Here is a 17,692-nt window from a genome sequence, read left to right as displayed (position 1 = left end):
GGTACATACTTTTTTACTGCCAAAAAACAAGCACCGAATGCCTTGTGCATTGACCGCCTGCTTCATTCCCATACAGAACGACTAAGAACAGTTGCGGAATACGTTCTCTAGTCTGCAATGCTCGCGACGCAGCGTCAGGCACCGTCGCAGAGTATTTGCCGAAACAGCGCGAGTACAGGCAGAAAATTTAATAAACGGTGACACTTGCGTACTTAAATTGACTTTGGGAATCTGTGGAGGGCTTTCTTCGGCCAACCCTAGCCCTCACTCTTGCTTCGTGGGAACGCAGCGGGATCCTTTGCGAAGGCACGGCGTTTCTCTCCAGCCGCTTTTGTAAAGGCTTCAGCTCGTCTTTAAGGCAAAGTTTCACAATCAGCTCGCCACAAAAATGAAACGAATCTTTGAGATCAGCGCAACAGTCAATTACGCTCCCGAAAATGTCCCCAAAAGAAGTTGTCTTTGTTGAAATGCTCGCTACGTGCGACCGTTTCTTCGCTCGCTTGCTTCCCGATGCGGAGCTTTCTCTCTTTTCTCTTTTGGAAAGTGGTGCAGGCTGACATTTCCCAATATCGCGCGATTTGTGCATTGTGGCACACTGTACACGTGGTTGCTCTTCGCATATCGAAGAGTACCTAAACCCCAACAAAGCTGCAGAAACCGTGTGGGCGGGAAATCCATCACCCCCTCCCGGCTTGCGAAATAATCCTCGCGACGGCGCTAGCCTATCTAGAAAGCGCGAATAGAATAAGGGCAACACTTGACTTAGTCAACCAAGAGAACAGGCCGGCTTCAGGAAGGGATACTGTACAATGGATCACATCCATGTCATCAATCATGTAGTCGAGAAATCCGTAGAGTACGATCAGCCTCTCTATAGGGCTTTCATGGATTACGAGAAGGCATTTGATTCAGTGGAATTACCAGCAGTAACAGAGAGTGTAACAGTGGGGTTGATCAGTATGCAGAAGGCAAAGACAATGATAAATATCCAGGCAAGGAATCAGGATCGCCAGTCAGCCTCTAGAGTTTGTGAAGGAGTACGTTTACCTCGGTCAATTACTCACAGGGGACCCTGATCATGAGAAGGAAACTTACAGAACAATTAAAGTGGGCTGGAACGCATTCGCTAGACATTGTCAGATCCTGACTGGAAGCTTACCATTAATTTAAAAAGAAAGGTGCACAATGAATGCATTCTACTGGAGGTGACATGTGGGGCAGAAACTTGGAGACTGACAAAGAAGCTCGAAAACAAGGACCGCGGAAAGAGCGATGGAACGAAGAAAGTTAAGCGTAACGTTAGAGACGGGAAGAGAGCGATGTGGATCAGAGAGCAAATGGGGATAGCCGGTATTCTAACTGACATTAAGAGAAGTGAAGCTGGGCAGGTCATATAATGCGTAGGTTAGATAACTGGTGGACCATTAGGGTTACAAAATGGGTGCCAGGAGAAGGGAAGCGCAGTCGAGGACGGCAGAAGACTAGGTCTGGTGATGAAATTAAGAAATTCGCAGGCGCTAGTTGGAATCGGTTGGCGCAGAACAGGGGTAATTGGAGATCGCAGGGAAAGGCCTTCGTCCTACAGTGGACATAAAAGATGATGATGATGATGATGATGATGATGATGATGATGATGATGATGATGAACAGGTGGTATTGGTGGTGGGCCCGCACTAAAGCTTCTTCTTAACAGCTGTGGGTTGTCCTGCTGCGTCTTCAAATCTGCAGTTTTCAGCATCTGAAAATGCAGCCGGCGAACTAAGCTGGCAATTGCATTTCGACATCCAGGTGCAATTGACGGTAGTTCATTTCAACAAGGGAACTATACTCCCACACAATTGCATCCAAGACGCAGTAGTGTTCGCGTTTCAGTTAATGGACAATGAAAATAATTTGATTGCCCATTGGAAGTATATGTCAACCATGCTTGAACAGTTAGTCTTTTCACAGAAAAGTTAATCGATCATTCGTGCAGCCGTTTTATTTGGGTACAAGGGAGACTAACCGAGTAAGTGTGCTGTGGAGTTTGAATAGACGAAATTACTTTTGTAATGCTCGCACCGCAGTGAAAATGGTATTTCACTTTTTTTTTTTTTTTTGCTGCTGCTGCTGCTGCTGCTGTATGTTACGCGGTTATGCATGTTGTGCATTGTGAGGTTGTGCATGTGAGGACACTACTAAAGGCTTTTTTTTTGCTGAATTTGCCACGGTTATCTTAGCAGTTCTATATTTTTGGGTTTCATTGTAATTTTCGTGGATTAGGTGTAACATGCATAGCGTATATTTCCTCTGTATTTTGAGTACGCTGATATATGCAAAAATAAATGTTCTTGCTTTTGTTGTTTCCTACACTGCCGTGTGCGATCACGTAAAAGTTGGTCGGGACCTTTTGTCAAGCAACTGCGGCTTTTATTTTAGAAGGGGTATTCTGTAAGAGTCCACCTAGTGGACTGTCCATTTCGGCCGCTGCTGATTGGCTAGGGCCGTTCGTCTCCTCCTCTCTCGTACAGCTGCACCCAATCAGCAGCGGCCAAAATGGACAGTCGACTAGGTGGACTCTTACAGAATACCTCATCCCCCCCCCCCCCCCCCCCCGGCTTCCCCACTGTCAAAGGAAAGTAAGCTTGATTGATTGATTGTCTAGCCACTTGAATACTCACTGCCACATGTTATTTGTACTGCAGGGTGTCTACCTACCGGGAAAACCGGGAATTCTCAGGGATTTTGAATAGTCTGGAAATACTCAGGGGAAATTCAGGGAATTTGTGCTTCTGTCAAAGAAAATTACCTGTAATTTTATTAAAGGGAACGAAAGTCGCAGTAATGCTTGCTCCAGCAACAGAAAGGGATCGTAACGCATCGTCTTTGACGCCGCGTCGTCTGATGCAGGAGTTGCCAGTGTACATATAGTCAATGACCGACGTTCCGGACGCCCGATCATTCGCATGGCTTCGCAGCACCACCAGGTGCCCCATAGAGTCGATGCATAGGAACGTCTGAAATTTCGGAGGCAAGAACCCTTCGCCGCCCGATTTGCCGTACTTTTTGCCGTGACCGCAGGTCCGAAACGGCATTAAGCAAAGCCACCACTGCCGCCGTTTTGATTACCTCGCCCCCTCGAAACGGCGCTCTCGCACGCAGATCCGCTGGCAGCCGTAGCCACCACCGCGGCAAACGCTAGGCCCAGCTGCTTCGACGTTCGCTATTAAGCTTCTTGCCGTTCGGCGCCGTGTTTTTCATTGAAAGTATTCGCCGCTGTCAGCAATGGCACCGACTCCACCTCTGTGGTCCTCGCGATTGGCTTCGAAAGCGCGGTGCGTTGCATAATGCCAGTTCCCGAAAGTCAGCTTCGCCTCAAAATAGCAGTGTTACGCGGTAAAGCATAACAAGCGTGGCAAGGGGCAATGCGCCATTGGATGAATGGATGGATGGATGGATGGATGGATGTTATGAGCGTCCCCTTTGGAACGGGGCGGTTGGTTGCGCCACCAAGCTATTGATATTATACTGCCTAATGTCCTACCTAAGTTAAACAATAAAAAATAAGAAATAAACACTATGAATCTCCACACCCAAATTGTCTGATTCCCTATTGATTACTGTGCTTTTGTACGTCTCCGTTTTTTGTCGTTTCCCTACTTTTCGTCCACCAATCCTCCAATCGCCTCTTACTAATGCCTATTGCGGACATGTTTACTTCTCCACTGCTCCCGCTGAACCCAAGGGCTTCAAGGAGGCCACTGGTGCTGTTCTGATTCCGTGGCACGCGTTGGGGCTGCGGCCACTCCTCAGATAGTTAACGAGTCGCAAATACCAGGAAAATGAAAACTTTGTCCTGTGCATTTATAATCTCGTAAAAACGCGGTGCTGCCACAGTCGTGCAGCGCGAAAGAACGAAAGAGACGCGGGTCGCGTATGCATGGCACTCCGGGTGGGAGCAAGCGAGAGTGAGGGCGCACGGGGAGAAGGAAGAAAAAAGGGAGGGGAGAGGAGTCCAATGTTCGCAGACGAAGGCGGTGCCTGGGCGGGAAACTTGAAGTGGACACGGGACAGCACACTCCCCGTCTGGTTATACATATAACCACTATATGACGTTTTCAGTCCTCACACGGAATAAGCAGGACTGTCTGAGTCACAGGACGGAAAAACGTCTTGATCACTCCCCGTGTTGCCGTCTTGACTTCCACCTTTCGCTCCTTGCCGTCCGCACTGGCGGTAACGTTCACAATGAGTCCCATGGTCCACTCGTTGCGGTGAACTTGGCTATCTCTCAGGAAGACGAGGTCACCTGGCTTGAGACTTCGCGTTGGGCCCTGCCACTTACGACGGCTCTGCAGGGTGGTAAGGAACTCGCGTCACCAGCGGCACCAAAAGGCGTCGGCCAGCCACTGAACCTGCCGCCACTGTCGCCGATATATATCTTTGTCATTAAAGACTGGTGGCACTGTGTTGCCGCCGACCTTCTGGGTCAGAAGCGTTGCCGGAGTTAGCACTTCCCAGCACTCGGGGTCCGTTGAGACAGGCACGAGGGGTCGCGAATTTATGATCCCTGAGACTTCTGCCAAGAGGGTTACCAAGACTTCGCGAGTAGGGCGACGAGATGTATTATCAAGAAGCATGTAGTCCAAAATTCGCTGCGACTCCTATCATCCTTTCCCACACTCCTCCCATGTGAGAAGCATGAGGGGAATTGAACACCCAGGTGCATCCATGGTCTGACAGGAATGTTCTCAGCTTCTCGTGGTCTGTGCCACAGGTGCTCACTTTTAGTTCTGTGCACGCTCCAACAAAATTTGTCCCGCAGTCACACCTCAGTTGCTTTGCCGGGCCCCTTATGGCAAAGAATCTGCGGAGCGCATTAATAAAGCTTGAGGTATCCATGCTCTCGATTACTTCAATATGAACAGCGCGGATACTCATGCAAGTGAAGAGCACGGCCCAACGTTTACTGTTGGCCTCACCGCCTCTGGTGCGACGAGACGTGACTTGCCACGGGCCAAATACATCTAGTCCGACATAAGTGAAAGGTGGCTCGGTGCTTAGTTTTTCTGCGGGCAGGTCTGGTCATCATCTGCTGTAGCTGCCTTCCTCTGAGCTTGCGACATGTAACACAACTGTGTGTATATGAGGCGATGCTACGCTTAGCTCCGACGATCGAGAACCCAGCTGACCTGACTGCTCCCTCAGTGAAGTGGCGTCCTTGATGTTTGACCTGTTCGTGATAATGCCGCACAACCAGGGTGGTGACATGGTGTCGCCCTGGCATGGTGATGGGCTTCTGCTCCTGCTGGTCGAAATGGTTGGCCCTGCCTAGTCGGCCACCGATTCTCAAAAGACCGTCGGAATCAACCCATGGATCCAGTCTCCACAGAGGGCTTGACTTCAGTTGTCACTTTCCTCGTTGCAAGCTTTTCGACTCCTCTGAAAAGGCTTCCTTCTGGACAGATAGAATAATGACTGCCTTTGCTCGCGCTAGGTATTCTGCAGAAGGTCGCAGTTGGTGAGATGAGCTGTTATGCGGGCAGTTTGACACGTTTTCAGAAGTGCCCCGAATTTTGTCCACTAGCCGTATGAGTGTTGCAATTGCGCGAGTCAGCGTAATCCAACTTGAGAAGCGCTCGAACCGCTTGCTGCCGAGTTGTTTCACGTCCACACTGGTTGAGAGAACATTTGCCTGGAGCCGCACCTCCGTGTCGGAATCCGCATCGACCAAGTCGAACTTACCCTTCAATACCTGCGAGCAGTGTTCTTGACGATACAAAAGTCCGGGCCTGTTAGCCAGGTCGATCCTGCCATTTGGGCTGCCGGCACAGACCTGGTTCCGGGATCCGCAGGGTTCATCCGCAAGGAACATAGTGCCATTGCTCTGGCCGTGTAGACCTCCTTATGCGTTCCACCCTGTTACTTACATACACAAAAAACCGCATCTCATTATGTATGTAGCCTAGGACGACCTTGCTGTCAGTATAGAAGTTTACAGCATCAAGTTCCATATCTATTGCACAACTGATAAGCTCTGCTAGCTCCACTGCCAACACCGCGCCGCACAGTTCAAGCCTTGGGTTGGTGTATTCCGGATGCGGTGCTAGCTTAGACTTTTCTATGACGAACCCTACATGACACGCACCATCTGGATATGTCACTCTGGGGTACGCCACTGCAGCCACAGCTTTGGTTGATGCGTCGGAGAACATGTGAAGTTCCTTCCACTCTGCGGTAGTGAGTGAGGCAGGGGCATAGGTGCGAGGTATGTCCAGCTGCTCGAATACTTGCAAGGAGCCTTTCCACGCCTCCCACGCGGCTCTCTTGTCATCAGTCAGAAAGTGGGCAGTCCCAATCGCATGTCTCAGCGACTAGCTCTCGGAGGAGGGACTTTCCTTGAACGATGACTGGAGCAACAAACCCAAGTGGGTCGTACAGGCTATTCACCACTGACAAGACACCGCGCCGAGTGAATGGCTTTTCTTGGATTGGAGTCGTAAATGTGAAGACATCAGTCTTCAGATTCCAGGAAACTCCCAGACTGCGTTGGATCGGCTGTGAGCCGTTGCTCAAGATCCTTCAAATCCTTGGCACGGTCTTCTGGAAATGCTTCCAACACTAGGGCAGTCAGACGCTATCTTGTGGAGCTTAAGGTTTGATGCGGCCAACATCTGTTGCGTGCGGCGTATTAGGCTGATGGCGTCCTTGTAGTTGTAGAAAGACTTCAGCCCATCGTCGACATAGAAATCCCTCTCGATGAACTGCCTGACGTCGCTGCCAAATTCTTCCTCTCCTTCTCGTGCTGTTCTCCGCAGCCCGTACGTTGCAACTGCTGGTGAAGGGCTACTTCCAAACACATATACCTTCGTTCGCTACTCCACCACGTCACTGTAGATGTTGTTGCGGAACCACAGAAATCTCAGATAATTTGGGTGGTCGCCTCGTACCAGGAAGCAGTAGAACATAAGCTTAATGTCCACAGTAATGGCCACGGGTTCCTTCCGGAATCGGATGAGCACTCCAAGCAGGCTGTTGATCAAGTCTGTACCGGTAAGCAGTAGACTGTTTAGAGACACGCCCCTTAACTGTGCACTGGAGTCGAACACGACTCGTGTTTCCCCGGGCTTTCGTGGGTGGCAAACACCAAAGTTGGGGAGGTACCAACATTCTCCTTCCTCTCGAACCGGTGGAGCTTTCTCGGCGTGGCCGTTCTCGAACATCTTGTCCATGAAGCTCGCGAATTGTTCCCTCAGTTCTGGCTTTCTCTTCGAGGTCCGTTGGACAGCAGTGAGGCGTGACTCCGCCAAGCACTTGTTATTCGGAAGCCAAGGTCTTAGAGAACGAAAGGGAAGAGGCGCTACCCAACTGTTGGATTCGTCCCTTGAGAACGCGTCGTCCATCAGCTTCAAGAACTTCCTGTCCTCGACAGAAAGGGAAGGTCTGTTGCCATCCTTCGTTGTGTGGAACAGCGTTTCAGCGACCCCATCATCACAGCGGTCTTTCCTAGCAGCGTTCTGAGCTGGTTGGAAGCAGTGTGTCGACCTTTGCGTGTCAGCGAGCTTCTCCTTGACCAGAAAATGATTCTGGCATGGCTCGAAAAGGGAGGGACGTCCATATTCAAGGACGTTTGTTTTGAGGTTGCTCACACAGTCCGGTGTGCGACGTCGACTTATGCAGACATTCCCTACGATGACCCATCCCAGATCCAGTCTCTGAGCAATTGGAGCATCAGCTGGTCTGTTGCACTGTTGTCGAGCCTTGTGTACTCTGGGGATGTCTCTCCCGAGGAGAAGTAGAATCTTGGCCTCTGGGTCCAAACAAGGAATTAATTTAGCTACAGCTCTGAGATGAGGGTGATGCGATACCACTTCCGGTGTTGGAATCTCGTTCCTGTTGTTAGGCATCTCGTTGCACTCGATGAGTGTTGGCAAGGGTAGCTTCACGGAGCCATGAATGTCTTCAATGACAAAGCCGGATGCTCTTCTTCCCATCGCCTCTGTAGTTCTGGCACATGTCTTTAGTGTGTAGGGGGAACTGTCACCACTGACCCCAAAAATGTCGAAGAACTCTGTTCTTGCAAGGGATCTGTTGCTCTGGTCTTCTAAGATGGCATATATTTTTTCAGTGTTGTGAGGCTGAGTCGGGTGACTAACTTTCACCAAGCAGATCTTAGAGCAGGATTTGCCACCGCTGATTTGACCGCAGACCCCTGTACACTTATATGACACTTCAAGTGCGGAATCATGGTCTAGACTTACATCTTCATAGTTGTGATCAGCTACAGGAGACTTATGACTGGCATTTCCGGCATGAAATGCTGTGGCGTGCCTCTCGCTACCACAATCGTCATATTTGAGAACTGTTTTGCAGTCTCTTGCAAAGTGGTCTGTTGTAGCGCAGCCACCTGAAGTATATCCCATAATTTTTCAGCAGAGACTTTCGTTCATCCAGCAGTTTTTCTCTGAAAGCACGACACTTCCGGAAGGGGTGAGGCTTCCTGTGCAGAGGACAATACTTGGTTGTATCATGCCACTTCTTTGGTGCGTTTGAGGGCAGATGGTCCGTGCTTGCCTCCACGTCCGTCAGTTGCACTGAGATGGGCGTTCTTCTCGTGCCGTCATTCGTTGCCCATCTGTCTGCTCTTGGGAGCCTTGAAGGGGTGCTACTTGCGGTGTTGAGTTTGAAGCTAGGATCGTTTCTCGTTTTCGTTTGGTCCCTGATAAAGCTGGCAAAGAATGAAAAAGGGGGAAAGGCGACCTGATGATTTTGTTTGTACTTCGAGCCTTTCGCGATGGACATGTCTTGCAAGCGCTGGGGCAGCTTTTCTACAACGGGGTTTACCCCTCTTGCCGTGTCCAGATAGGAAATCCCAGTGAGGTGAGGGTCATATTTTGCAGCCTCAACTTCAAGAAGCAGGTCTCCCAGCTCTCTCAGTTTCTCGGCGTCCTTGTCGGAGTGTCTGCAGAAAACTTGCGATTCTCCTGAAGATGGCCTCTTCTATAATTTCCGGACGACTATAGCATTCCTCAAGTCTTTCCCAAACTACCTTTAACCCGGCTTCGGGGCTGTCGACGTGCACGGAACGCAGCCGCTTTGCATAGCTCGACGACTCGGTACCAAGCCATCTCACAAGAAGGTCAAGTTCTTCGCTTGCCGTGGCCTCGAGAGTCCGTGTCATTCCCTTGAACGTAGATTTCCACGCCCGTTAGTTCTCAGGGCAGTCGTCAAACATCGTAAGTGAGGTACTCGCAAGGTCGCGTCGAATCAGATACTTTGCCATGGGGGTCAGCTCGGGGGCGTTAGCTTCATCTCCCTGCTGACGAGCAACGTTCTGGGCGATTCCTTGGTCGTCAGCGCTTGCAGTGCATGGAGCGTGGTCATCAGGTGCTTCATCAACGTTCCGAAAGACTTAATGCTCTCCGCCGTCATGCCGCTGCGATTGCTGGCGCGGGCCGACGCGCACGTGAGCCTGGTCAAGCACGTAGTCAAAGGTACGTTGAGCGCCGTCTTCGGATACCTCCTTGACAGTCCGACAGATGTGATGCTCCCCGCTGTGCTGATCTACGGCAGCCTCCAGGATCTCTGCTTGTGCTTCCGCGGCGGCCGCTTCTCGATCCAACTGCATCACATGTAACTCAATGTCCAGCTCGACTTTCTTGCGTTAGATCTCCGCGGCCGCATTTTTCTGTTGTTCTTCCAGTTTGGCCTTTTCCAGTTTCACTGCGGCTTCTTTCTTCATAAGAGAAGCCTGTACCCGCGCCGCGGCGGCCTCCGCTCTTGCTCTGGAGGCGAGCATGCTTGGCGTTGTCGAGACGGTCGAACGCTCCGAACGGGCTGAGCGCGACGAATGCCGTGACTGCACAGAGCTTGCCATTTTCCCAGAGCATGGGAAAAGAGATTGGTCCGGACTCACTTGAACAGCGGGCGACTTGCGGTCTTGCGACTCCATGCCGTCCGTGGCTGCGAGGCGAAAACGGAGCTTCGAAGAGCGGAGCCAGCCAGCGGAGCCGAGGTGCTTTTGGGACGCGCGTGAGACGCCGACTCGGCGTTCATCGCGTTTTTACTGTTCTGATTCCGTGACACACGTAGGCGCTGCGGCCACTCCTCAGACATTTTACGAGTCGCCAACACCACGAAAATTAAAACTTTATCCTTTGCATTTACAAACTCGTAAAAGCGCGGTGCTGCCACAGTCGTGCAGCGCGAAAGAACGAAAGAGACGCGGGTCGCGTAAACATGGCACTCCGGGAGGGAGCAAGCAAGAGTGAGGGCGCACGGGGAGAAGGAAGAAGAAAGAGAGGGGAGAGGAGTCCGATGTTCGCAGACGAAGGCGGCGCCCATGGGCGGGAAATTTGAAGTGGACACGGGACAGCACAGGTGCCTAAATCGACTGCTGGGTAGACGTCTACACATTCTAATAAAACATGCTCCATAGTTTCCCTAGCTTTACCGCAGCAAGCACATGCTTCTTGTTCCTTCTTATATCTCGCTTTATAGGTGCGTGTTCTAAGGCATCCCGATCTCGCTTCGAAAAGTAATGAGCTTCCCTTTGAGTTATCATAAATTGTTTCTTTCCTGATTGCGTTTTTTCCTCTTTAGTTACTCATGGCAGGTTTCCTTTCCATTGCCGCCACCCATGAGATTATTTCAGCCTCTCTGACTTTCCGCTTGACCGTCTTTGTTGCTGCGTTGCCTACCCTACAGGTCACATACTTGCTGGTAAGCTTCCTAGTTCTTTTCCTCCACTGTGAATAAATGTTTTTCATCTACAGATACTTGAACACTCTCCCAGCCCATTTACTTTCTTCCATATTCCTCAGGCGTTTTTCATGCATTGTGGCGCCATCGTGCGGTGGCCACGAGAAACAATTTGGCAGGCGCCGCTGCGCGCCGCGACAGCCTCCCCACGCGAGACTTGCGACCAAACAAGCAGCGTGTGAGACAAGATCGAAACAACGTGTACGCGCCGTCATATTTTGTCATCGTCAGCTGGCCATCGAGCGCGCTGGTGAATGCTTTGTACCCTGAGGTTTCTTCAGCGTGACGAACGGCTGTAATAAGAGCTTCGGCAACGCTTTACAAGCTTCTCCTTGGCCTGAAACCGCTGCACCTGTGACGTAAAGTGAATAAGTAATGAAACAGTACGAGTACGCACATAATCGCATGAATCGAAAAGAGTATGAGGTGCAGTTTTTGGGGCGAATATCACGTTTCACCACTGCATGCCTTTCTTTATGGTGTGCCATGTGCTAAGAGTACATACATACACAGGCAGTGGGGAGGCCAACAGAATGCCTAGTTGCATACCCTATTTACCCGCATAAAGTGTTTGTACATCTACAAAAATGCAAAAAAATGGTCAGAAGGACCAAAATCGGTGATACCCCCAGTTTGTGGGGCGCCTGTCTTCCCTCTTAGAACGAGCCGCGGTACGAACGTAGCGGTCGACCGCGTCTTTTTATTCTTTTTTTAACTGGTGCGTGTACACACACAGGGTCGGTATTGTCACGCAGTGACGGCAAATAACAGACTAGCAACACGGTGAATGACGAAACTAACTTTTATTTGCCGAACCTGGTCCCACAAGAACAGGCTACACTTAAAGCTCGACGATAGCGGCGAGCACAGTTGGGGATCGTCGAAATCTGATCAGCGGGTCGAGCGCGTCAGCTTTTATACGCGAGCCATCGAACGTTCGAGAGTAATCACTGGTGCCCGCGTGTCTTCCAGAAAGTTCTACACCATTTGCGTCGCGCATACATGCAATCAGATGACACAAGGTTCGGCGACGACAGACAGCGGATAGAATGATTGATAACATTCGAGAAACTTCCGATACATGCGGGTGCGTCCCGCGCCGAGCGATAACATTTGTTTGGCGGTGAAAATCGGTCACCCGAAAAAGATAAACAAGTACACGCGTCAGTATGAAGCCCTGATGTCTGGGCGACAGCGAAGGCGCCCCTGAAATGTGTCAGTTACACAAGACGCGCCACACGACTCCAGCAATGCCGCACAGGAAAATGAGCCTTATTACAAACCGTACTACATCCCGATTCGCTAAACGAAAATAAAAGCCTTCTGCTAGTAAATATTACTGACAAGAATGTCGAAACGACTAGCAACGATTGCTAACTAGCACTGTCAGCCATTTCGACTGTTTCCTGCGTCAGCCCGGCAGTGCAGGTGAGCTTGGCTCCGCCAGATAACTACGCCGACACCACGAGCATTCGCTGAGCGTTTACAAAGCTGCAAGTGGGCACGGTTGCGAAATGACGGCGTTCAAGCGACGGACGCACAGAGACGATAAAAAAAGATTTCACTCAACAAGGTCGCGCGAGCTCAGATCGTTTGTTTCACTTGCTCAAACATACATTTGCGTCTTCGTCGAGATTATTCGAATGCCAATACATACTTGTCACAAAGTGCAGCCCTAATTAATCCAGGCTTCACGGCGCTGCCGATCGCGTTTTACCTACGGAAATCGAAAAATCCGCAATGCCCTGCTGTGATGGTCACGGGAGGTGCAGCCGTAAACGAGAAACAACATTGGCATCGCGCCAAATTTCGATGGCAACAATGTTCGGAAGGAGTTCCGTGCGCGCGGCAGCAAGAATGCAAGGCTGACAAGTGAGCGAAAGAACTTTATCGGAGTTGCGGCGAGGACGCGAACTCGTCGCGGACCCGGCTAGTCCCACGTCGCGACTGGCAGGTGTAGCCCACCGACCCAGTCACGGGCACGCCGGACAGCCAGGATTTGCTTGTCTAGAGCGGGGCTGCGCAAACGCAAGTCCCACTCTTCCGTGCTGAACTTGGGGTGTCTGGACCTGTGCTCTCGAGGAGCATGTGTGCCAGAGTGGAGGTCTGCCCGCTGGAAAGGCGTGCGTCGTCGCGATATACGTCGCCTGCGGCAAAAAGGACGTTCCACGTCCGCCGCCAAGGTCTGTGAGTGGTGGCGCTGGCTAACACTGCCCGGGTTCTACTAGGACACATAAATACCCAAGAAAGTGGATGGGGAAACGACGCCGCGGTAGCTCAATTGGTAGAGCATCGCACGCGAAATACGAAGGTTGTGGGTTCGGTTCCCACCTGCGGCAAGTTGTTTTTTCATCCACTTTAATTTCCATTAATTTATCGTTTCTTCATTCCATTTATTAAGCACAACTAATTTCCCCTATGTTGTCCTTGGTGTCAGTGTTTGTTGGCTTCTTATGATATGACTAATAAAAATCGGGCCCCTCGGTTAACCCCCTTTCTTCTTGTTGGTCTGCAAGAGTGTAAGAGAAGCGGCTGGCGCCCAATTATACTGACAAGTGCAGCGCCTGCCACGGCCGTACTCCACTCACTCGGAGGAGAGGGTCGAGTCCGGCTGTGTGCCTGCCAAATTGCTTTGGTCCTCAGCCACTGGGGCGCTGCGCATGCGCAGTACGGCTTCGCAAAATGCGGATTGCCACGGGACGCAGTGTGTATTCCTTAATTATACACGCGTGTACCCGCCATCTCGTATCACAGTACGAGCACCGATATGCCTAATAAGTGTACTAGCAGGCCTCTTCGAATGTGCCTGTGGCGATTTGAGCCCTTAAGGGCAGTAAAAGACATGCATTCATTTTTTCCAACTGCCCGATTTTTCGGACGTTGACTGTACAACTCACCAAGAGGATGATTCAAATAGTCTGTGGGGTGAACGCGCGGCGGAACGAGGACAAAGTACCGTCGCATTGAGGAACGATAGGGAACGGAACTGTGAAGGAGCTCGAAAAGTGTTTGCTGACGCCGAGATGCAGGTGACCCTTGTCCAAACCAAAATAAACCTTTTAAAGCATGGAAATGCAACACAGGCGTTGTGCGCGGACTGAGAGTGAGAGGAGTCTCGGGACAGTTCAGGTTGACTTGCCAGCTGTTGAGAGAGAATCTCACTTGTGACAAAGTTCAGGCTTCATACCAATGAGCTTGCTATCAGTTGACGGAAATAGCTCATATCCCCTTCAGTCACAGCATCCACATTTGTGGACGGGACCTATTTTTGCCATTTCTGTACAGTGATAGCAAGGAATAGAGCACAAACATTAAGCATAGGGTAAACTGAACATTATGGTAACCTAAATTACTTTCATTTTACTTCTGAGGGATGTGTATCGTTACGGAGTACCGCTTTGGTGACGGCATTACCGTGTTTTGCGTGACGTTCGACATGGGGCGTGTCGGTAGCAACCTCGGAATATTTTTTTCTTGAAATGCTTGAGGCCAATGAATAACTTTTGCATGCAATTTGAGCGGGGGATTTAATGCTTTTTATGAGGAAACGTAGCACGACTGACTTACAATATTCAAATATTTAGTTACTCTATAATTATGATGTCTCATCATAAAATGTTCAAAGAGTCATTATACCGTCTTGATTTACTTTCAGTGGAATCTCAAGCACCATCTATGCTTGACACGCGTATCGACAGTCGATCATAATTAGGGACTGAACGGGATGTTCGAAAATATTTCTTTCTGTATGCATCTCCTTTTTATTCGTATTTGAAAATATTTGACTCGATCTGCAATGGGTTTTACCATTTTTTTTCGAAGATATTTTATTCAATGCGCATTTTGCTAATCCATCCCTTCTGATTTCTTTTTGAATAAAATAAACAGTACTCCTTACTATTCAAACTGGATTAAGTTGTTTTCTTTGTTTTTTAGCATGCTTACTAGGAAGTTCATGATTATATTGCGCTTAGTGTTACACAGACGAACGATAGGGACAGCATGCGGACGTACGTAGCGCTAAATATTACTAGGAAGTGGCAGCATCGAGCGACATGGTGTCGGGTGCTCGAAGGCACTCAGGGAAAACCTGGAAAACTCAGGGAATTTGGAAATGTCAACTTGGTAGACACCCTGTACCACGTATTCCAGCCATGATGCACACAACTTCCGCGTAATATGCATATACCACAAAAAATGGGTATACCCCAACCAGTGTTTCGAAATACCATGCGTGCAGGTGAGACCACTTGCTTTTTTTGTTTGTTGTTGTTGTTAACTGGAGGCGTAGACCGAGCGAAAGATTCGGCGGGCTATTGCAAATTGGCTATATCACACGAGATGAAAGACGGAGAGAAAATAGAGAACGGACGCACATAAACTCGAAATGTAGGCAACAATGAGCGCCATGAAATGAACAAAGTGGAAAGTAGATAGCTTTATGACGTCATCTATAAAAAAGAACTTATCAATATGTGTCCGTTTGGGTGCAGCAGCGCGCACCACGTTGGTAATTATCAAAGGGAAGAGTAACTAATATGTTGTTCACTACAGTAGATGAAAGGAAGTGTTAATTGTCTGCTCTTCACTAAACACGTTTTACTGTCGCAGAGACTCCGTCTGGACTTCGACAGCTTCGACCTGGAGACGAGCAGCCAGTGCAAAGCAGACTGGGTCTCCATCGAAGAGAACGGGGTGCGTGAGTCTTCCTTCGTTTGGCGAAATCCAGTCGTTATGCAAGCACCGCGGTTGCTGTCCCTCGGAGGGTTGCTGTACACGTAGCCTATTACAACCCGCTGCCTCTGAGTACTCTGTGGCGGTGGGTCGCTCTGTGCATAAGAGGCTGCGGCCGTTCCGTTCAGCAGCCGCGAATGGAACGGCGCATGGACCAAGTCCAAAATTATAGACTTCAAACGAGAGCAGCTGATTTATGTGCGTGGAAGGCAGTTGTGTTTCGGTGATATAGTGATGCATGAGAATGCCTTAACTTTCCTGTTGCTGTGACGAGGTGCCGCAACGGGTGAAATGTTCAAAGAACGGACGGACTGCACTGGTTTGGCGCATATATACGCCTCGTGCACCGCCTATAAAGGCGCCACTGATAGCCACCTAGCGGACGCTTCCAACAGTAAGCGCGAGTGCAGTAGCAGACGACAACCCTTTGCAGCAAGGATGGTTGAAGTTCGCGGCTGCGATTTCTCCTTCTTTTCCGGTGCCAGACTGCTTCTTCTGCGGGGACAGCTGTAGGGAAGACGCTGACCTCTTTGGGAGTGGGTATGAACACGATGTTACCGGTGTTTGGGACAACATGGTCCACGTACGTGCCAGGTGCGTCCCGCAGTAAAGCGCCATGAACCCCATTTACATGAGGTGGAGCTCATGCGAACTAGCCGATAAATTCTGTTGACTAAGGCGATGTCTCGATCGTGTTTCTTTTTTTAATTTTACCCTTGCCGTAATGCTGCTTCTGTACCTCAATAATAAGCACCAGTCGTTAGTGCAGACTCATATCAAAGAAATCCACACGGTGCGATGTCTGCATATTCCGTTGTCATTTTTCTGCCGATGAATACATGTGACATCGCCGAATAAGTGCAGTCAAAGTCGCCTCAAGAACAGTAATTGCGAATTTATTGATGGAAACGCGTACACTAGTCAACGAAGTCACCAAACGCATGGGTTAATAAGAGCGCGTGTTAGCGCTGTACCGCCGATGAAGTTTTTGCAATTTTACATACCCCATGGGAGCTGCTTGGAAACTTACAAAGCTTACTAACTTTGAGAACTTTTTTTTTTTTTACTGTTACTTGAGAGAGGTGCCATATCTAAAGGCAGAGCAGCGCCAGTCAAAGTAGATGAGCGCTGGCGGCAAGGCCGGGTTTAGTCCTCTGCGGCGTAAGCATAATAAGAAATAATTCAATTGAGTACAAAATTCAAATGCAGGAAGCGACTAAGTTGTGAAACAGAGAGAGAGAGAGTAAACGTTTATTGTAATAGAGGTTGTTTGGTTATGGTGGGTGGATCCCCTCCTCCAGGGCCCCACTGGTTACAGCGGCTCGCCGGGCCTGGTCAAGGGTCGCCAGTTGGCTTCCCAATTCCACTTCCGCGAGTCGCGCCTCCCACGACCAGTTATGTAGAGTGTTGTCTAGCAGCGGCGAGGTGGCAGCCGCCGGACGTAACGCGCACTGGAATGTTATGTGTTCCAATGTCGGTGTTCCTTCGCACCACGGGCATGTGTTGCTGTATTTGTCTGGGTACATTTTGTGTAGCCTGTATAAATGTGGGAAAGTGTTTGTTTGCGGGCGGCGCCAGTCCCGTGCTTGCCTCCTGTCTAGGTCTGGGTGAAAGTTGTGAAACAAACAAATCACTCGGCGTGTTAAGTCTGCTCAGACAGCATCGAGGTGTGATGACTTCCCAAACGTGACGCGAACTTTTCAGCGAAAAATGGAAGCGAAAAACTTATGCAGCAACTATTAGCAATTCTCGCCCTGAACTACATATCTTCTAAACACATTTCCCAAAAAAACACAATATCTAAGATGCCCTCGGGCGAAAAGAATGAAGCTGGTAAAGAAGCACTTAATTTTGCTTGATATCATTCCGATGAGACACTGCGTGATTTATACCCTTTACAAACGAGGCAGGGTGAAAACGTCGCAGCTCAAAAGAATCAACAAGAGTTATGCACGAAGCAACTAGCAACAGTTAAACAAGCGCGAAGCCACGCATAAAATAGATGTAAAAACGTGACCCTATGTAAACCCTAGGTTTGCTGATGACGTGTTCCCTTAAAGGGTCCCTAAAACGGTTCGGACAAATTTTGCAGACGCTTTGGGTTCACCTACAGTAAAACATTCGCGCCACAATTTAAATTAAGCGTCTCATAATAAGAGAGCTACGGACGATTACAAGTTACCCTCCTCCATAGCCATGATTCGCTCGTTCGCCGAGT

General features: G+C 49.7%; 1 protein-coding gene across 3 annotated transcripts in view; it reads left to right on the top strand.

Annotated features, from left to right (window-relative positions):
• LOC142559728 (uncharacterized) overlaps nt 1-17,692 on the top strand; it is a 370,616-nt gene that overhangs the window by 241,798 nt on the left and 111,126 nt on the right. For all 3 annotated transcript variants that reach the window (XM_075671318.1, XM_075671316.1, XM_075671317.1), the window contains exon 11: nt 15,352-15,435. In XM_075671318.1, coding sequence (XP_075527433.1) covers nt 15,352-15,435 — 84 coding nt within the window. The remainder of the gene's footprint in view (nt 1-15,351; nt 15,436-17,692) is intronic.

This window comes from Dermacentor variabilis, chromosome 10 (assembly GCF_050947875.1).
Source record: "Dermacentor variabilis isolate Ectoservices chromosome 10, ASM5094787v1, whole genome shotgun sequence".
Taxonomy (NCBI): Eukaryota; Metazoa; Arthropoda; class Arachnida; order Ixodida; family Ixodidae; genus Dermacentor; species Dermacentor variabilis.
This window is presented reverse-complemented; position numbering and strand designations above follow the sequence as displayed.